The 22,240-nt window shown below is 49.4% G+C and overlaps 1 protein-coding gene across 14 annotated transcripts in view; it reads right to left on the bottom strand.

Annotated features, from left to right (window-relative positions):
- Positions 1 to 22,240, bottom strand: part of EMID1 (EMI domain containing 1) — a 110,155-nt gene that overhangs the window by 64,049 nt on the left and 23,866 nt on the right. For all 14 annotated transcript variants that reach the window (XR_004648243.1, XR_004648244.1, XR_004648245.1 and 11 more), the window contains exons 3-4: positions 1,541 to 1,654; positions 317 to 420 (exon numbers count right to left, since the gene is read on the bottom strand). Coding sequence is in view for 11 of the 14 variants with exons in the window: in XM_034790971.1 (XP_034646862.1) it covers positions 317 to 420; positions 1,541 to 1,654 (218 nt within the window). In the remaining 3 variants the exon portion in view is untranslated. The remainder of the gene's footprint in view (positions 1 to 316; positions 421 to 1,540; positions 1,655 to 22,240) is intronic.

The following is a 22,240-nucleotide window of genomic DNA, read 5'->3' as shown; positions in this document are numbered from 1 at the left end:
TCCCGGGCGGAGCTCCCTCTGCCCCACACGGAGAGGGAGCTGCCCCCCAGAGCCCCATCTGCCCCACACGGAGAGCGAGCTGCCCCCCAGAGTCCCCTCTGCCCCACACGGAGAGGGAGTTGAGCCCCAGAGCCCTCTCTGCCCCACAGTGGAAGGGATCTGAATCCAGGCCCCTTCAATCCTGTGCTAGAAGGGGACTGTTCTGATCCAGGCCAGCTCTTCGGGGCTGCAGTGCCCCAGTGCTCCCAGCAGCTGCCCTGTGGCTCACACAGCTCAAAACATCCCCCAGGAGCCCTGTTCATCCGGCTTTTCCTACCTTCTTCGCAGTTGACCCCTGAGTGGCCTGGGCAGCACCTCCACTCCAGAGCTGTGACCGTCTTGTAGGCCACCTTGTACGCTGGTCTCACGATGGCTCTGTAGCTGCGAAACGGAAAGGGCCCCGGCGTCAGGAGCTGGGTCTGTTCTCAGGGGCCAGGCTCAGCACCAGCATCCCTAACATTTGTCACCACCAGGCAGGCTACAGATCAGCCCAGGTGGGTATCCCATCTCCAGCTCCGCAGGCACCAGGCCTGATGCTTCCCAGGGTGGAAGTTGGCTCCTTGCTGTCCCCCTTTCAGCATTGCATGGGAAGGGCGTGGATTCCTGCCTGGCCCCTGCTGGGATCAGCTAATGGGCCGGAGCCTCCCAGGGTGTAGGAGCAACATGGGGCAGGAATGAGTGGGGAAGCCACACTACCCTCACCCAATGAGGCCGTTCCAGGTGGGGGCTGCTGTGGAAGGATCCAGGATCGATGGAGCACTCCCTTGAGAAGGGCTGTACGCTGGATCCCATCAGAGTGGGTGGAGGGAAGCCCGAGTCTTCGTGAAAACAGAGGCTGAGTGGCCTAGCAGCCCCAGGAACAGAAGGTCCCTCTGGGCTGGGGCAGTGGGAGGAATCTGGGACTGGATGGGCACAACAGCTTAATTCTTCATTCCCCTCCCAGTAACAGAGAGCAACTCACCAGCTACTGCACCCCGATCATTCTAGCTCCCTCAGAGAGGCCTGGCTGGGGCAAACATGTAATTTGTTCATCAGGATCACAGCTGGGAGAGCTAAAGGATTAATTAGCACATCAGCTGAGGCCTGATCCAAAGGCACAGGAAGGATGTGCCAGGTGAGTCCAGAATCAGTGAGATCTCCAGGAAGGGAGACCTCTGTTCCTCTTGGGCCTGGGGATAGCAGGGATGTTGTCCATAGTATTGCTGCACAGGTGGAGGGAACGTAATAAGCAGGAGCGTGTGGCTACCCCGCCAGTGCAGACTGAGTGGGTCTCTGCGGTGCGAGGAGGAGGAGTAGCCCCTGTGCTGCTACAGGGCCGGAGCAGTTTGAGCATGAGGGGCCCTACGAGGAAGCAAAACCTCCCCACCTTGCAGCATGAACTCTGGATGTGTGCCTCCCATGCCCAGCTCTGCCCACGTGCGGCACAGCAGACAAGCAGCATGTGGCAGGGAGTGGGGGTGGTGGAAGGGGAAGTTTAAAGATGCAGCAGCGTCTCTCTCACCTGCCTCCGTTGCAGCCCCCAGGCCAGCGGCAGCCTTGGAACACCCTCTGCAGGAAGGTGCCATTCTGGACATGGCAGGAAACTGTCCTTGTGACCATGTATGAGCACCAGTTCCTGAAAGAGACCAACATAGGCTGCATCACACCCTGCTCCTGCCCCTGCTCCCGCTCAGGGGGCAGATGCCCTTCACTAGCCCTAGCAGCACTGGCTGCTGGGCCAAAATCTATTGGTGTCCAGTGGTCACTGAGACCCCCGCAGGGCCCAGCCAGTCACAGAGATCCCAGGCTGGGCCCAGCTGCTTAAACCAGCTCCCCTTTGGATGCACCAGCCCTGTTGTCTCGGAGCAAATGCTACATCCCCCAAGAACTTGGCTGGTTCTCCAGGGCTCCCCATTCGGACTGTCGTGCCAGTGTCTCCCCTCCAAGGAGCTGCCCTGCCTCTGAATCAGGTCCAGGATTCCCTACTCCCCACCCCGAGCGTGAAAATGCTCCCACTACTAACCATGCAAGTTTCCTCTGGCCGGTATTCCCAGTTAAATGCTGGCACCTTGGGAGTGTTTCACACAGCAGCAGAAAGCACTGGGTCTTTTTCCACTGCTGGCCCCTTCACCAGTTCAAGGCTCCAACCAAGATCGGAGACGTGGTGAAAAGCCAGGCCTCCAGTACAGGGACTAGAGCAGCGGAGCTCCAGGGCCGTACCTATGCCAGCACAACTCCGTAGTGCAGACACATCCTACAGGCGATCGGGGGAGGTCCCAGACGATTGGAAAAAGGCTAATGTAGTGCCCATCTTTAAAAAAGGGAAGAAGGAGAATCCAGGGAACTACAGACCAGTCAGCCTCACCTCAGTCCCTGGAAAAATCATGGAGCAGGTCCTCAAGGAATCCTTTTTCAAGCACTTGGAGGAGAGGAAGGTGATCAGGAATAGTCAACATGGATTCACCAAGGGCAAGTCATGCCTGACCAACCTGATTGCCTTCTCTGAGGAGATAACTGGCTCTGTTGATATGGGGAAAGCAGTGGACATGATATATCTTGATTTTACAAAACTTTTGATACGGTCTCCCACAGTATTCTTGCCAGCAAGTTAAAGAAGTATGGGCTGGATGAATGGACTGTAAGGTGGATAGAAAGCTGGCTAGATTGTCGGCTCAATGGGATAGTGATCAATGGCTCCATGTCTAGTTGGCAGCTGGTATCAAGCGGAGTGCCCCAAGGGTCGGTCCTTGGGCCTGTTTTGTTCAATATCTTCATAAATGATCTGGTTCATGGGGTGGATTGCACCCTCAGCAAGTTCGCAGATGACACTAAGCTGTGGGGAGAGGTAGATACACTGGAGGGTAGGGATAAAGTCCAGAGTGACTTAGACAAATTAGAGGATTGGGCCAAAAGAAATCTGATGAAGTTCAACAAGGACAAGTGCAGAGTCCTGCACTTAGGAAGGAAGAATCCCATGCACCGCTACAGGCTGGGGATCAACTGGCTAAGCAGCAGTTCTGCAGAAAAGGACCTGGGGATTACAGTGGACGAGAAGCTGGATATGAGTCAGCAGTGTGCCCTTGTTGCCAAGAAGGCCAACAGCATATTGGGCTGTATTAGTAGGAGCATTGCCAGCAGATTGAGGGAAGTGATTATTCCCCTCTATTCGGCTCTGGTGAGGCCACATCTGGAGTATTTTGTCCAGTTTTGGGCCCCCCTCTACAGAAAGGATGTGGACAAATTGGAGAGAGTCCAGTGGAGGGCAACGAAAAGGATTAGGGGGCTGGGGCAAATGAGTTATGAGGAGAGGCTGAGGGAATTGGGATTGTTTAGTCTGCAGAAGAGAAGAATGAGGGGGGATTTGATAGCTGCTTTCAACTACCTGAAGGGGGGTTCCAAAGAGGATGGATCTAGACTGTTCTCAGTGGTGGCAGATGACAGAACAAGGAGCAACGGTCTCAAGTTGCAGTGGGGGAGGTCTAGGTTGGATATTATTAAACACTATTTCACTAGGAGGGTGGTGAAGCACTGGAATGGGTTACCTAGGGAGTTGGTGGAATCTCCTTCCTTAGAGGTTTTTAAGGCCTGGCTTGACAAAGCCCTGGCTGGGATGATTTAGTTGGGGTTGGTCCTGCTTTGAGCAGGGGGTTGGACTAGATACCTCCTGAGGTCCCTTCCAACCCTGGTATTCCATGATTCTATAGCGACAGACGGGGTGCAGGAACACCACCTCCCTGAGTGACAGCCATGAGGTCAATGGAAGCATTCTTCCATCAATCTAGCTGCGTCTATGCTGGGCCTTAGGGCAGCAATGCTAGGGCACGTGGGGTTGCGGGCACTCAGCCATAGCTGTGTCAACCTATATTTTAAATATAGGCCAGGCCAGAGACTGTCCCTGTCCCAAAGAGCTTGCAGTCTAAATTGGTAAGAGAGCATGGCTAGCCCCCTCCTGCCCCCTTCCCCTGCACTGACACTGCAGTATGCATGAACCTGGGACACGGCAGTTCAGGTTCTGAGGCATGCTCAGTTCTTGGCCTCGTTGCAAACAGTCCCAGACTGTGGAACAAACCTCCGCAGGAGCTAAGGCCCATCCTAGACCTCCCTGCCTCCTGCTCCAAGTGCCTAGTGCCAGTATCTCACTGGCCTCCTTTAAGAAACACACCAAGCTGGGTGGGTATTTGAACCCAAAATCCAGCTCTGCCAAAACAAGGCATGGCTCTGCACTCACAATCCACCCCCTGGCAGAGAGAAAACCGCACAGCACAGCTGTGAGTCGCTGGACGGCATGTGGTGTGACAGTCTGTATCCCTAGGTTCTCCCTTTCTACAGGACTATGATAAATTTGGTACAAAGTATGCTGTCAAGGCTGATTCCCCACTCTGGCACCTCGAGTGCAGAAAGTGGGGGCCCGCAAGGATTTTAAAAATTAATACTGGCCACTCCAGGCTGGTATTAAACTCCCAAGGTCACAGCTTCTCTCTGACCTTGGATGAGTAGATGCTTCTACCACCCAAGTGTAAGAAACCCCCCACCCCTTTTGAGAACACAGGAAGGAGCACGTGGGAATTCCTTCCTGTGGGGTACCCTCAAGCCCTTTCACCACCCTCCTGGGGAAGAGCTGAGAAAAAAACAAAGTAAATCAGCTGTTGCCACCAGCTAATTAAACAACATGTGCACAAACCTCTTAGGGACACAAAAACCCAATCCTGTTCTTAAAAAAGGTAAATTTTATTAAACCCCAAAAGAAAGAAAATACATCTGGAACTTAGGCTTTTTGTTAGATCTTAAAAGAAACAATTACAAAAATTAAGCATCAAGATAGATCTCTTGAGGTTCAGCTTAAAGGTTACAAGCAAAACAAAAGTATCTGGGGTTAGCACAGAGAAGTCCACAAACCTTACAAAATAAAAGAAATAAACCTAATCACATCTTTCTAGACATTCCTCATCTACTTACACATCTGGGATTTCAGATAAGTAGGTTCGAGGTATGAATTGATGCTTTTTCATACCTGGTTTTAAAGCTGCTTACAGCATTGCTGCTCTGTGTATCCCCTCTCTGGAAAACAACAGACACAAAGGGAAAGTTTTTTTTCCCAATTTTAAAAAGTTCTAGCCTTCCCATTGGCTCTTTTGGTCAGGTGCCCACTCCTTTCCTTTTACCTGTGGGCTTGTTAACCCTTTACAGGTAAAATCAGTAGAGAACAACCACCAAGAGGGATTCCATAGCCAACTAGATTGTTGGGTGTCCACAAAAGAGAGCTATCCCGCCTGTCATTTATCACATATGCTTTGTGAGGTATCACTTGAAAACTCATAATCTGTTGAACATTATTGTCCTGGTAAAATATGTGTGGCAACATTGTATGTAAAGTTATAAGATTCTACTGTATGACTTTACTGAGACATGCTCCAAGTTTAGAAAAGCAGGCATGTGACGGGCAACCACATGGGGGTTAACCAGTCACTTTGGGCACAAGAGGCCACTCCCTCTCACCTATGCTCCAGGTGGAGAGAGCAGATAAAAGGAAGCTGGCCAGCTCATGTGGGGCTGGCTGAGGGGGAGGATGGACATGTGCTGCTGGCTCCTACCAAAGATCAGTCAACCCCCCAGACAGCTGAGGTATCCTGGACTACGCTGTGGAGAGCACACCGGCAGTAGAGACTGACACCAAACTGACAGGGACACCAAACTGCTGCTAGTGGAAGAAAGGCGTGCATTGGACTTAAGGGTAGGCAGTGACCCAGGGAATGTACTGGATGCTGATACTTGAATCCTGAACTGGGGGGTTACCAGCTTCACAGGGCCCTGGGTCGGACCCTGGTAGAGTAGGGTGGGCCCAGGTTCTCCCACCCTCCATCCCAGTAATGCCGGAGACCCTGGCCACTGTTTGTTTGTTCTGTCCCACCCAGGGGGCCAGAGCCCTATTTGTGATTGGTTGCCCCAGCCAGGAGGCTCAGGGGCTATAGACTGTTTGTTTGTTCCCCCCGAGCAGGGGACTGAATCTGCTGGTTGCTAGTGTGTGCCCCAGCCAAGAGGCCAAGGGGCTACAGCCTGTTCATTTGCCCCAGTCTGGCCCAGCTGAGAGTCACAACTGTGTGACAGGGTGTATCAACCCTGCACTGGGCAAGAGGGGGGCACCCCTCCCCTTAATGCACGTGCAGAGCCCCTGTGACAAGACACAAACCAGTTCCCCAGAGACAAAAGGCTCGCCAGCACCTCAGGCAAGTGGCAGAATAATCAAAGGGACCATCACCTGGTTAAGCGGCCATTCTCTGGCAGGAAAAACGAGGTGAGCAAGACATTTACATGTTTGCAAAGAAACCGCTAAGGGATGCTAGGCAGACTGGGAGGCTCAGGTGCTTGGGAACTGGTTCTGAGACCTTTTCCCTTGAGTGCTGATTGGGATCAGGCCTTTTTTAAAGCACCTGACAATGATCACTGGATTAGATGGACCACTGCTCTTCTCAGGCATGCAGATTCCTAGAGCAGCACGATGACCCTCTAGTTGGTGTTACCTGTCAGCTCTGTGTTCTTGGGGAACCAGGTCACAGTATCCAGGCTGTCTGACTCACGAAGGAAACCTCACCCCCGACCCCCCACTTGAACCAAAACCGATCAGAAGGAAGATTTGGAAAAGCAATGAAAAGGCAGTGGGAGACACACCTAAACCTCTCTGGACAAGGATGAAGGTAACTCCCCCAGCTTCATTTGCATCAAATGCATCAACCTGTGGAACTCCTTGCCAGAAGATGTTGTGAAGGCCAAGACCATAACAGGGTTCAAAAAAGAACTAGATAAATTCATGGAGGATAGGTCCATCAATGGCTATTAGCCAGGATGGGCAGGGATGGTGTCCCTAGCCTCTGTTTGCCAGAAGCTGGGAATGGGCGACAGGGGCTGGATCACTTGATGATTACCTGTTCTGTTCATTTCCTCTGAAGCACCTGGCATTGGCCACTGTCGGAAGACAGGACACTGGGCTAGATGGACCCTTGGTCTGATCCAGTAGGGCCATTCTTATGTTCTTACGAAGATGGGACAGGGAGGCATCTCCATTAGCACACAGAATGGAGAACAGAGATTCCAAGGCAAGAACCGCACTGAACTCCGGGACCAGAAAAGCAGGGATGCACTGCATGCTGGGGGATCTCTGCTCCAGATGTTAATGAACCCGCCTGCACACACCCAGCTCAGCAGTTATCAGACCAATTCTAATAATAAATCCTTGATTGGGATCCAAAATACTGAAGCAGCCTAATTGCATTGTGAGCTCCCTGGAAGGAACACCATCCACAGCCAGGAAGAGCAGTTCCTATTGTCTAGCCTGAACAAAACAACTTTGGTATATTCCCTTGTTTACACATAAACAAATCTAGTGTTCTCCCGTGAACCATTGTTGTTTCCCTACAAAAGCCCCTACCCATGCTCAAGTAAGTGTTCTGATGCCCGGATCCAAAATCTGCATCAGTTCCATGGGGACTTCATCTTCTCCTGACTGATCATGCTGGGGGTTCTGCCTGTCTCCAGCAATCCGGACCCTCAGCTACCACCATCATTTGGGACTCATAGACTCATAGACTCTAAGGTCAGAAGGGACCATTATGATCATCTAGTCTGACCTCCCGCATGATGTGGGCCACAAAAGCTGACCCACCCACTCCTGGAAGAATTCTCTCCCTTGACTCAGCTGTTGAAGTCCCCAAATCATGATTAAAAGACTTCAAATCGCTGAGAATCCTCCATCAAGCGACACCGGCCCCATGCTGCGGAGGAAGGCGAAAAACCTCCAGGGCCTCTGCCAATCTACCCTGGAGGAAAATTCCTTCCCGACCCCAAATATGGTGATCAGCTGAACCCCGAGCATACGGGCAAGATTCTCTAGCCAGACCCTCTGGAAAAAGTTCTCTGTAGTACTTTTAATATCCCATCATTGACCATTGTTACTAATTACCAGCGATGGCACGTTATTGACCTATTGACTAAAATCACTTTATCCCATCAAACCATCCCCTCCATAAACTTATCAAGCTTAATCTTAAAGGCAGAGAGGTCTTTTGCCCCCAGTTTCCCTTGGAAGGCTGTTCCAAAACTTCACCCCTCCGATGGTTAGAAACCTTCGTCTAATTTCAAGCCTAAACTTCCCGACGGCCAGTTTATATCCATTTGTTCTCGTGTCCACATTAGTACTGAGCTGAAATAATTCCTCTCTCTCCCTGGTATTTATCCCTCTGATATATTTAAAGAGAGCAATCATATCGCCCCTCAGCCTTCTTTTGGTTAAGGTAAACAAACCGAGCTCCTCGAGTCTCCTTTCATATGACAGATTTTCCATTCCTTGGATCATCCTAGTGGCCCTTCTTTGTACCCGTTCCAGTTTGATTTCATCCTTTTTAAACATGGGAGACCAGAACTGCACACAGTACTCCACATGAGGTCTCACCAGTGCCTTGTATAACGGAAGCAGCACCTCCTTATCCCTACTAGAAATACCTCGCCTAATGCATCCCAAGACCGCATTAGCTTTTTTCACGGCCACGTCACATTGCCGACTCATAGTCATCCTGCGATCAACCAGGACTCTGAGGTCCTTCTCCTCTTCCGTTACTTCCAACTGATGCGTCCCCAGCTTATAACTAAAATTCTTGTTAGTCATCCCTAAATGCATCACCTTACACTTTTCACTATTAAATTTCATCCTATTACTATTACTCCAGTTTACAAGGTCATCCAAATCTCTCTGCAGGATACCCCGATCCTTCTCCGAATTGGCAATACCTCCCAACTTTGTGTCATCTGCAAACTTTATCAACCCACTCCTACATTTGGTTCCGAGGTCAGTAATGAATAGATTAAATAAAATTGGACCCAAAACCGAACCTTGAGGAACTCCACTGGTGACCTCCCTCCAACCTGACAGTTCACCTTTCAGTACGACCTGCTGCAGTCTCCCCTTTAACCAGTTCTTTATTCACCTCTGGATTTTCATATCGATCCCCATTTTTTCCAATTTAACCAATAATTCCTCATGCGGTACCATATCAAACGCTTTACTGAAATCGAGGTATATTAGATCCACCGCATTTCCTTTATCTAAAAAATCTGTTACTTTCTCAAAGAAGGAGATCAGGTTGGTTTGGCACGATCTACCTTTCATAAAACCGTGTTGTAATTTGTCCCAATTGGCATTGACCTCAAGGTCCTTAACTACTTTCTCCTTCAAATTTTTTTCCAAGACCTTGCATATTACAGATGTTAAACTAACAGACCTGTAGTTACCCGGGTCACTTTTTTTCCCCTTCTTGAAAATAGGAACCACATTAGCTATTCTCCAGTCAAATGGTACTACCACCGAGTTTACAGATTCATTAAAAATTATCGCTAACGGGCTTGTAATTTCTTGCGCCAGTTCCTTTAATATTCTTGGATGAAGATCATCCGGTCCGCCCGATTTAGTCCCGTTAAGCTGTTCGAGTTTGGCTTCTATCTCGGATACGGTAATGTCAACCCCCACTCCTTTATTCCCATCCGTCTCGCTTCCACTATTCCTCAGCCCTTCATTAGCCTCATTAAATACCGATGCAAAATATTCATTTAGATATTGTGCCATGCCTAGATTACCCTTAATCTCCACTCCATCTACAGTCTTAAGCGGTCCCACTTCTTAACCCCCGACCGGTTCAAGCTTCACAGAGTGGTGAGAACCCAGCTCGCTCTCTCTATTTTTTTTCTATTCTAGATATAGCGTTCTAACCCTGACTTGTGTGATCAGATTTAAGCTAGATTTAATATTGTAACTCTTTTGTTTGTTTGCTCCCCTTTGGTTATTACCTGGCAATAAATAACTTTTATGGTTAAGCTGGTTGCTTCCCTCCCTGCCTCCCTCTCTCTCTTCTGTGTTCTTGGCTTCCCCATTTGCTCTGCAGCAACACTCCTTGTACCTAAGCTAAAGATCCCTGCAGCACCCAAAAATCCTGTGGGGTTTGTTCATCAAGTGGGTTACTCCCAGTACACTTGTAACGTGAAAGTGGGGATAGGGACGTGCTGAACTTGTGGCATAGGAGGGTGGCAGCTTGGGAGTGACGATTGATCTGGTCTGCACAGATGTGTGTGTTCATGTGATTCTTGGGTGGAGGAAACCAGCCTGGGGGAACTTAGGTCCTGCAGGATAGCTCCATGGGGAGGAAACTTGCAACAGGGAGAAGTAGAGCTCCGTATGAGAACACAAGTGACACAAGCAGTACATTGATAGAAGATAGCCCCCTCCAGAAGAGTAACCCTAATAAATGAGCGTACCCCAAAGTAACGGTCAAATCTGGTAACAAATTGGTGGAGAATGCGAGCAGCATGTGACCCTAATCACGTGATAATTGTTGAGTAGTTGCTGAGGAGTGGGGAAACTGAGGCACAGACCTGCGCAAAATGTCTCTTACTTTTTCAGACTAAGCTCCTTTAATGAGGTCCCTCTCTCATAGAATATTTGGTAATGTCCTGTAACTTTTAAGTTAAGAATTGTGCTTACAATAACTATAGGACCATGCAATACGGAGTTAAGGGTTGTGCCTTAAAAGTAAAGATTTTAGAGCAGTAATGTGACTGTGAAAGGGCTTTTGGTAGGGCTCATTAGTGAGATAAGGGAATTAGAGATGGCTGAAAAAAAATGCTTGGCTGCTTGCTTGAGACAGGAGAAAACCAACAAGTTAGAAGTAACGAAGAAGAGGAAATGCCCTGGGAAAGGAAGTGCTTTACCAGTGAGAATCCCCTGACTGAAGCGAGTCTGAGCTTTGAACAATATTGCACAATCTTTAAGCCATGGGGTAGCGCAAAGGCTAACCCCATGGGGCAGCTGCTGCATGGGCGTTATTTGATGCATGTCTGGACATGGATGCAGTGATAAAGGGAAGGCGGGAACTGGAGCTGGAGAAAAAGCAGTTACAACAGCATTTGAACAAATGCGAGACAGACGGGTGGGAATTGATAGCAGAAAAGCTTCAAATGGCGACTGTACTTAGCAATATGCGAGAGGAGAGAGAGACAAGGCCGGCTGGAATGCAGAACTGTAGAGGAAAGGGTTAACACAAACACAGATATTGTTAGAAGAAGCGAGAGCAGCAACTCGCTTTCTGGCAGATGAGAATAAGGCAGCAAGGCAGCAGCAGGGATTGAGGCAGATTAGTAAATTGCGTGTCCAAGGGGGTGGTAGCAGCTGTAAGGTTGAGGGAGGATTGCGATTTGGAGCCCCCTGCGAAAATAGAGATACCCCTGATGCTGGCCCCAAAAACCCATTCAACCCTGATTGGCCACACAGGCATAATGTTGTCCGTTTCCACAAAGGAGGTTAAACACATAGTTGCAGGAGTCGATCTTCCCACAATGGAGCCCGTCACGGACATAGTAAGATGTTGCGTGACTGGCTCGCATTTGGCAAATGTAGCCCTCTGCTGATGGCATGGATTTAACCCAATTAGCTCAGTTATGCGCCTCTCCTTGTGATGGAGATGCTCTGGGAGCGGACTGCCGCTGGACCCTGGGAATGGATGATAAGTGCTCTTAAAATATTACTGCCTGATTTTTCCCTTAAGAAACTATATATAATGGAAGAGTAGAAACCAAAAGAGGACCCTGAAGCTTACCTAATTCGAAAGAAGATGCTGGCAGTTCTCTCTGATTCATTATCCCAGACAGAAGAGAATGGGATTATCACTTTCCAGTATCAGGGACCCGAATTAGTACAGAGCACTTACGCAGGGCTAAATTCTCAGACAAAACTGACCCTAGGGGTTGTGGATATAGAACACCTAACCTGGAATGAACTGGTGGCAAAAACCAAACAGGCAGGGGATTTGCTGCGAGAGGCGGGCGTCTTAAAATGACAAATCAACAAAAAGACTCAGAGCCAGTACAGGCTATCACATTTGCGAATCATGATCCTCACTCTGCCAGTCACCCTCCCAATTATAATCTCCCTCCCCCTCACAACCCTGGGCAGTGCCGACCCAAAGAGACCCTTAGGAACATGATTTGGATGGAGCTGGTGAAGTTATGGGAGGATATGGGAAAATATGATCGTCAGCCCCTCAGCATCCTGATTAATGCTTTGTCTCAGGTCATGCAGAGAACTGAGTCAATGCAGGGAGCGCCTCCTCGGCCCACTGTCCCAGTATGGAGTGCGTCCCCCATGCCCACTACCTGTCAAAACCAGATCCCTGCCCCTTCTTCTGAGTGGAGGCTCTCGAGGGAGTCAGCCGCGGGCTTCCCCAGCTGATCGCAAAACTTCAGTGCGACGTATGGGGGAGACCCACTGTGAGGGCTACAGTGGGGAACCCAGGGATATTAGCCCAATTGCTAGTGGAGACCGGAGCATCAGTAACATTCTAAGTCCTCAGTGGATCTCCGGAGGGAGACCCAGCAATAACCATAAACAGGTTATCAAGGAAAGAACTGGGGACACCTGGGTGACTCTCACAAAATGGCATCAGAAAAATCACTCCAAAGAGGCACATTAGAACAACAGAGCTGATGCCTTAGCCAAAGCTGCTGCTACTAGTAACCACACTAGAGACGCAGACCAGGTAGAACAAATAGAGGCAGTAACTACCCGGGGACAATTTTAGGCAAAGGAATAGATTCCTAGGATTTAAGTACCTTTCAAGATGGGGATACAGAAATCCGGTCCTTATCCAAGACAGGGAAAGATCTCACAGGAAAATACAGGATTGAGCAGGCTGGAAATGTCTGGTGGGCAGTGGATGCAGATGGTCAAAGGCACTGGATAGTCCCCAGCCAGGTACGGGGGGCCTGATTCAGTTTGTCCATGAGCAAGGGCATAGAGGAAAACAGGATAATTTAAATAGGGTTAAAGATACAGGGTGGTGGCCAGGCATGAAAGCGGATATAGATCCGTGGTGTGATAATTGTCTATAGTGCGTCATGGTTAATGCTGATTGCCAGGTTCAAAAAAATGCATTGAGGCACCAAAGAATAGAGGGTCCCTGGTCCTGGATTCAGACAGATTACATAGGCCCTTTACCCACCACCAGTAGAGGGAACAAATACTGCCTGGTAATAATAGATCCCTTCTCCAAATGGGTGGAAGCCATCCCTACTAAAACCAACACTGCCTCGAGCACTGCTAAGCTCTTTAACATGGTTTTCTCAAGAATGGGAATTCCCAGAGTCATTGATTCAGATTTTGGCCCCTGCTTTATTGTGACTTGGGCCAGGCCCAGTGTTTATCAGGTAGAAATCCTGAATGGAAAAAATGGGAAACCCTGGCAGAAATGGTTTCATTCCTCACAGCATCATAGATGGAAGGGACCTCAGAGATCATCTAGTCCAACCCCCTGCTCAAAGCAGGACAAATCCCTAGACAGGTTTTTTTTTTTTTTTTTTTTAAACAACACCTCAGTTCTCTAAATGGCCCCCTTAAGGATTGAACTCATAACCCTGGGTTTAGCAGGCCAATGCTCAAACCACTGAGCTATCCCTCCCCCCAGAAGGGTAAACCACCTGACCCTCAAGGAATAGTATAACTGTCTTCTCCATCCTGCCCATCACCCTTCTTGGCTAGCAAGAAGGAACGGCTTGGGGCCATTGGAAAATACGTGTCGGGTGGATTTGTCAGTGCTTACCCCAATGTTGAGCCAGGAAAAGGCCAGAGAAGTCCTCGACTTATTATGGCCACCTTCATGTAGGTCACTGCTTCATGTCCACCTGCAATATTGGTCCCAGACTCTCCCAGTATATACAGGGGGAGTGTGGGAGTTTGTTCTCTCTTCTCTGCCCCCCTCACAGGTCTCGAACACAAGCCATGACATCCCACCGTTGCACCAGCACCCTGCTGTTCATAAGTGTCTGGAGTCTGATGCTGTCCAGGCTCTATGCTGTATCTGTGATCCCTCTGAACCTCGGGAGGTGCTTGCCAGCTGGAGCCCAGGAAGTAAAATTGCTGTGCCACATGCATGGATTCTATGGGAATGGGAGCAACCCCCTGGCCCTGCAGCGTTGCTACCAGTTCTACGCTGTCGGCAACTCCTCTGGTTGCCCCTGGGAAAGTGTTGCCAATTGCACTCAGAGTGCCACCGGGGAGTCACTCAAGTTTTGTTATGAAACTAAGACCACCCCAGACTCCGTCCCATTCTTCTGTAAGCCGTTGTGGTCTCCAACGGGACATACACCATCAAACACACCCAGTAACAGCCTCCTGGGTGGTAGAAGGTGCAAGGTAGTCCTGGTTTCCTCCGCTGTTTGGAGAACAAACATGGCTCTACGTGTCATCATTGTCGTCGGAACCCAGACGCCTCCATTACCCGGAGATGAACCGCAGCTGTCTCTGATCACACCAACAGGCAAGAATATCACACGGTTCCTCATGAACTGGGAACCGCTGAACTGGACTTTAGCTGGACATGACTTGATTCAGCAAGGTCCCCCAGACTGGATAGTTCCATTAAAGGGCACACATGGTGACAAGCTCATGCCAACAATATGGGCACATTGCCATTTTGGAGAGATTCCATGAGCCCAGATTGTACAGAATGGAATTGGGCCAACAATAAAAAGCAGTTTTAAATTTTGACCCTCTGATCACAGACCTCGCTCCCCTCCGATGTTTACAAGCCCCAATTTCAGGACGCCATGTGTTGAAATTGTATCAACAAGAACATTTGGTTCTTCAACCTCAGACTTCTCTGAAGGAGGTTCAAATCCACTTAGATGGCATGAATATCTCTCACATAGCCCCTGTATGCGCTCCCTTGATTGGAACTAGCCATAAGGATTGGGATGAATGGGTAAGAATGTGGCAAGGGGCCAACCATGTAAATAGAGTAACAAGGGAATTAAGTGATTGGACTGCACCTGTAGGAACAGAAATCTCTTTAGTTGATGCTGCAAACATAGAAGTTATGGCTCATAAACTATCATATGCCACTGGAAATATAGGAAAGACGAGAACCCCATTAACAGCATCTTTGAAACAGTTAAGTGAGGAACAGCAGTTAATAAGGAAGATATTTCCTGGGTGGGAAAGACTAATAAAAAAAGATGAAGAGTTAATGCTGTCTGGTGTACAGCCCCTCCAGAATAATGTCTCGTTGACCTCAGCATGTGAGCAAGCTCAGGCTTTCACCCAGAACGTAGTCATGGGAATGATTCGGCAAGTCATAGTAAGACAAATTCTCATGGAGGCAATCATCTTGGTTCAGCCCCATGTAATGGAGAAAGAATTACTCCTCCAGCCCTGGTGGAGACTAGTTAACACTTCATACAATCACCACCAGAAACGCTTGTAGTTCTTCCCAATAACTGTGGCAGGCAAAGAAAGAATAATCCACTGGGATTACATAATAATGATAACTCAGCAATGTACTTCAGAGATCCTAACAGTTGGGCCTGGCAGAAAGATAATGTGTGCAACACAGTAAATGTAAAGGGGTGTAGGAGAAAAGAAGATTTGGGCTCTATCTGTGAAGACCAAGCATTGGAGGGACACGATGAATGCTTCTTCCCACAACCTGGGAATAAGTCTCACTGCTCTTTTGATAGGTTTCAGAGTAGCAGCTGCGTTAGTCTGTATCCATAAAAAAACCAGGAGTACTTGTGGCACCTTAGAGACTAACAAATGTATTTGGGCATAAGCTTTCGTGGACTACAGCCCACTTCACTGGATGCATGTAGTGGAAAATACAGTAGGAAGATATATATATACACAGAGAACATGAAACAATGGGTGTTACCATACACACTATAAGGAGAGTGATCAGTTAAGGTGAGCTATTATCAGCAGGAGAGAAAAAGAACTGTTTGTAGTGGAATGAAAATGGCCCATTTCTAGCAATTGACAAGGAGATGTGAGGAACTGTGTGTGGGGGGGAATAAGCATGGGGAAAATAGTTTTACTTTGTGTAATGGCCCATCCACTCCCAGTCTTTGTTCAAGCCTAATTAAATGGTGTCCAATTTGCAAATTATTCCAATTCAGCAGTCTCTTGTTGGAGTCTGTTTTTGAAGTTATTTTGTTGTAATATTGCGACTTTTAGGTCTGTAATTGAGTGGCCAGGGAGATTGAAGTGTTCTCCAACTGGTTTTTGAATGTTAGAATTCTTGACATCTGATTTGTGTCCATTTATTCTTTTGCGTAGAGACTGTCCGGTTTGGCCAATGTACATGGCAGAGGGGCATTGCTGGCACATGATGGCATATATCACACTGGTAGATGTGCAGGTGAACGAGCCTCTGATAGTGTGGCTGATGTGTTCTTTTGATGTTATCCAGGACGAGGCGTCTGTTATTGTCTCTGTTGGTAAAGCATGTGTGTGTGTAAGAACGAGATGTAATATTGTATTGATTAATGGACACTGGATTCAGCCCAGGGGGCCTTACGTTAATGGCTGTTTCTGTAATGTAGCCACCATTGGTAGTTGTGCTATTAAGGCTACGGTGCCTAGATGGACTGTACAACGTTTGAAAGCCGATCCTGAGCTCTACCAGGGGGTTTCCCCCATTTCACTGGGAACGGGTCTCACTGTCACTCAGGGGCTATTAACTCCTCCCTCCTTACAAGCTGAGCTATAGAGGCTCTGAACTTTGGGGGAGACTGGCACACTCAAGATTCAGCCCCATAACCAGGAGATCTCTAGGCTGGCAGCTCCAGTTACAAACACAGCCCATCACTCCTGGTGGGAGACTTTGCTTGGGTGGAGCCGCAGTGCAACAGGTCTTCTGAATATCCTGCTTCACCCATTGTGCTGATCATCGGTTTCCGAATTGTACTAGCAATTGGTCTGGTTCTGCTGGTTTGCTGGATCCAGCGACTGATGCGGCGGCTGCAATGCATGGAAGATCAGACCCGGTACCACGGAGTAAGGATGTGCTGGGGATACTTGCTCGGCGCAAGCACCCCATCAACAGGGGGGCCTGTCACCTAGCAGCTCTGTGTTCCTGGGGGAACCAGGGTGTAGTATCCAGCCTCTCTGACTCATGAAGGACCCCCACCCCCAGCCTCTGCTTGAACCAAAACCAATCAGAAGAAAGACTTACAAAAAGCAATGAAAAGGCTGTGGGAGACCCACCTAAAGCCCCCCAGACAAGGGTGACAGGATTAAGGCAACTCCACTAGTCTCATTTGCATTGAAGATGGGACAGGGAGGCATCTCCATTAGCACACAGAATGGAGAACAGAGATTCCAAGGCAAGAACCGCACTGAACTCCGGGACCAGAGAAGCAGGGATGCACTGCATGCTGGGGGATCTCTGCTCCAGATGTTAATGAACCTACTCCTGCACACATCCAGCTCAGCAGTTATCAGACCAATTCTAGTCATAAATCTTTGATTGAGATCCAAAATACTGAAGCAGCCTAATTGCATTGTGAGCTCCCTGGAAGGAACACCATCCACAGCCAGGAAGAGCAGTTCCTATTGTCTAGCCTGAACAAATCAACTTTGGTATATTCCCTTGTTTACACATAAACAAATCTAGTGTTCTCCCTTGAACCATTGTTGTTTCCCTACAAAAGCCCCTACCCATGCTCAAGTAAGTGTTCTGATGCCCGGATCCAAAATCTGCATCAGTTCCATGGGGACTTCATCTTCTCCTGACTGATCGTGCTGGGGGCTTTGCCTGTCTCCAGCAATCCGGACCCTCAGCTACCACCATCACCTGGGAACCCCCGATCGATTCAAGCTTCACGGAGTGCTGAGAACGCAGCTCTCTCTCTCTCTCTCTGGCCTTGGCTACTCTTGGGATTAACAGTGCTGCCGCGGCAGCACTGTGAAGCGCGAGTGTAGTCGCGCCGGCAGCGCTGCGAGAGCTCTCTCAGCGCTGCAAGTACTCCACCTCTCTGAGGGGAATAGCTTGCAGTGCTGCGAGAGAGCGTGCAGCGCTGTATGTACTCCACCTCTCCGAGGGGACTAGCGTGCAGCGCTGCGAGAGAGCGTGCAGCGCTGTATGTACTCCACCTCTCCGAGGGGACTAGCGTGCAGTGCTGTGAGAGAGCGTGCAGCGCTGCAGGCTCTGATTACACTGGCGCTTTACAGCGCTGTACTCGGGGGGGGGGGTGCAAGTTGCAGCGCTGTACAGCGCCAGTGTACCAAGGCCTCTGGTTTTTTCTACTCTAGGTACAGCTTTCCAACCCTGACTTGTGTCATCAGCTATAGTTTTCTAAATCTGATTTTTGTAATCGGATTTAAGCTAGATTTAATATTGTAACTGTTTTGTTTGTTTGGTCCCCTTTGGTTATTATCTGGCAATAAATCACTTTTATGGTTAAGCTGGTTGCTTCCCTCCTTCCCTCTCTCTTTTGTGTTCTTGACTTCCCCATTTGCTCTGCAGCAACGCTCCTCGTAGCTAAAGATCCCTGCAGCACCCAAAAATCCTGTGGGGTTTGCTCATCAAGTGGGTTACTACCAAAACAGTTGTAACATGAAAGTGGGGATAGGGACGTGCTGAACCTGGGACACAGGAGGGTGGCAGCTTGGAAGTGCTGCTTGACCCAGTTTGCTCAGATGTGCTCTGTTAGTGTGTGTGTGTGTGTGTGTGCGCACGCACATCTGATTCTGGGACTGGAGGACCCCAGCCCGGGGGAACCTAGGTCCTGCAGGATAGCTCCATTGTGAGGGAACTTGCAGCAGGGAGAAGTAGAGCGCTGTATGAGGGCACAAGCAGTACATTGACGGAATTACAACCCCCCCCCCCAAGAGTAATCCTAATAAATGAGTGTACCCCCAAATAACGGGCACATTTGGTAACAATGGGTGGGCCGGAGGGATTGAACTCAGGACCTTTGCATTTAAAAGCATGAGCTAAAGGGAGAACTGCATGAGCTTGGATGGTAGAGTCACTAAGCTCTTTCAGGGCCTGGTCACTAGGGGGACAAAAGGCCCCACTTGCATGACTGTGGGTCACATGAGCATTACTGCTGATGGAGTCGTGTGTGTTCTGGCGCTGGCCGTTGGTTTACAAGGGCTCCCCAGGTGGCATCAGTTCAGTGGGCTCCAATATTCTCTGCTCGCTAGAAACAGCCTGCGACTAAAACCACCCATGCCAGCAGAGCATGGGCTGGTTGGACTGCCCCTGCACAGCCAGGCAGCCAGAATTCCTTCCTGCTCTGGTTTTTAGGGGTGTGTGTGCCCAAAATACGGGGAGGGAAAGGTCCTGGAAAAGCTCTCAAAGGGACCCAGGAGATTCCATCAAACATTTTGGAGAAGGAACAAGACGGGAAATTCCCTCCAGCTCCGAGATCTCAGTGCCAAGTCTCAGCCCTCCAGAGCTATCCGCCCCTGACCAGGAACACCCATAGAGACTCCCTGGGTGACATGACCCAGCCCCGCCCCCAGCACTTAGCAGCATACTGCCCCCCATACGATCAGGGAATAGTCAGGCAACACGAGCCACATGGCGCAGCCAAGACATGCAGTTTGGGTGTCTGGTTTCAGAGCTCTCTCTCTCTCTGACAGGGGTCTTTCAGGACAGGGACAGCCTCACCCCAAGTTAATGAGCTCAGGGGGCCAGATTCTGATCTCACTGATGCGGGGGCAAAGTTGAAGTCACCATCTTGTAGTCCATGGAGTTACATCAGTGTGACTGCAGAGTAACAGAGATCAGGATGTGGCCCCAGGATTCCTGCAATGCTCACTCAGCATGTCACCTCACCGAATGCCTCAGCCCTTTGCCTCTCATGCCCTTTGCAGTGACCTCTCCCTACGCCTTGTCTACACTATGGAGTTTTGTCCACAAACATCAGCTTTCGTTGACAAAACGGTGGAGGCGTACACCCTGCCATGCTCCTCCTACCAACAAAACTCTCCTGCTTTGCTGACAAAATAAACCCACCTCAAGGAGAGGCATAGAGCTTTTTGCGGCAAAGTTAAATCAACGCAGTGTCAATGTAGACACTGTGCTTGGTTATTTTGCCATAAATGGCCTCCAGGAGGTGTCCCACAATGCCAGTCCTGATCGCTCTGGGCAGCAGTTTGAACTTCGCTGCCCTGCACCCAAGTACACAGACACCTGCCCCTTGCCCTTTAAAGGCCCAGGAATTTTTGAAATTCCACTTCCTGTTTGCTAGATGTAGAGCTGGCCATAGCAGCTCCACACAGCAAATGCTCTCCCTCTTGGAGCACATCTGAGTTGCTGGATCTGCTGGGTCTGTGGGGAGAGGAGGCTGTGCGGTCCCAGCTCCGCTCCAGCCATAGGAACTTCGATACTTAGAGTCAGATTTCTCATGGCATGTTGGAGAAGGGCTAAGAATGGGACACACATCAGGGCAGTGCCAAGATAAAGGAGGTGAGGCAGGCGTACCAAAAGGCAAGGGACTGCATCAAAGACCTGCTGTTTCTATAAGGAGCTGGACGCCATCCTCAGCGGCGACCCCACCTCCACCACCAAGAGCCTTCTGGATACTCCGGGGGGGCTGGAGACAGCAGCCCGTGGACTCTACCACGAGGATGAAGTGGTGGACAAGGAAGTGCAGTTGGAGGATGAGATGGGACAGGCAACACAGTCACCCGGTACCATGGTGAGCCAGGACCTCTTCTCGACCCCGGAGTGTTTGGGCCAGTTCCAGCAATCTGACTCTGGTGCGCATGATTCAGGAAAGGGGAGCTCTGGTAAGTGCTCGTTTTGAGTTGATACCGCTTGGTTACATGAGGTAGAGCAATCCTTTGCCTTGTTGTATGCTAGAAGTGGGTTAAGGGATAGAAATGTACAAGATCAGAGGTGTTTGCATCTGTTTCACATTCCCCTATGCAGCTAAGTAGTGTGGCAGAACAATGTGTTAATGCACACCGAGATTTCATGGGAATCCTCCAGAGAGATCTCTAGGAAACTTTCCTGGAGATACTCGCCAATACTCTGCCAAAGGTTCCATGGCAGAGTTGCTTGGTTCCTTCCCCCATTGTAGGAAACTTTCCTGCGCCAATGAGCAATCACTTGTGCAGGGACCAAAGCGGCACACAGGCGGACAGCATAGGGACTCCTGGTGGCAGAATTTACAATATTGTCCCTAGTTGCTTGCAGTGATCCCCTTAAAAAACCACCAAGACCCTTGCCCCATCTTGAACGCAGCCCCCCCCAAGCCAAACTCACCATATTTAGGGCATTCACTGGGCTATGTGCTTGTCAAGGGACAGTGAGAAAGAGGTGTATTTTACTATTATGATTCGATGCTATGAGTACACTAACAATCGGGGGGAGGGATAGCTCAGTGGTTTGAGCATTGGCCTGCTAAACCCCACGTTATGAGTTCAATCCTTGAGGGGGCCACTTGGGGATCTGGGGCAAAATCAGTATGTGGTCCTGCTAGTGAAGGCAGGGGGCTGGACTTGATGACCTTTCAAGGTCCCTTCCAGTTCTAGGAGATGGGATATCTCCATTAATAAAATAAAATGCTATTGTTTGTTGTGCTTCTGCAGATGTGGCCTTCAAGGGAACCAGCAGAGCACCTTGGCCAGATAAAGATGTGACCAAGGAGGACATGTTTTGGGAGGTGCTCTAACCCTCTCATGCCACAGAATAAGAACACAGAGTGTGGAGGGATACAGTTAATGAAAATTTATAAATAGATAGGCAGGAGAAGAAGCAGGGCCACAAGTGAATTTTGGTGGGCCAGGAGCAGATGATAAAAGTGATGGAAGGGCAAATGGAGATGCTGACATCCCTAATAGCGCTGCTGGCAGAACACATGCATACTTGCCGCCCCCTGCAGCCCACACAGAACTGCTCGCCATGCCCTCCCCAAATTCCTCCCACACATTTCTTGCATCTTCCTACTCCGTCGCAGTACCCCATTCACTCCACCCCTTCGGACAGCTTCCAAAATGATAGCTGGACTTACACACAGCTATGAGAGCCTCCATCAGGAGAGTGCCCTTCTCGGTGTTATGTCCCTTTCAACAAAGTGTTTTCTGTGTGCTGTTTATTGCTAATTGATTATCTTTCAGATAGTGCTTTTTATTAATCTTTATTTGTCTCCTACATCCAGTGATTACTGCTGGAATTAATACAAAGTGGCAACTGGCACATTTGCACACTACAAACCACGGTCAGGAAGCAATCATCAAAATTTTCATGCAAGGTGGCAAGTCAACAAAGCATGGCAGAATGTTTTATAGAACGACACATTAGTGGTGCTCATAGTCAAAATGGCAGTGATGAGCTGCCAAAATCTTAACAACCGGTTCTCTCTTCACCCCACGAGGGGGTCGTGGCCTGCCCCCCCCTCC

This window comes from Trachemys scripta, chromosome 15, assembly GCF_013100865.1.
Source record: "Trachemys scripta elegans isolate TJP31775 chromosome 15, CAS_Tse_1.0, whole genome shotgun sequence".
Classification (NCBI taxonomy): domain Eukaryota; kingdom Metazoa; phylum Chordata; order Testudines; family Emydidae; genus Trachemys; species Trachemys scripta.
This window is presented reverse-complemented; position numbering and strand designations above follow the sequence as displayed.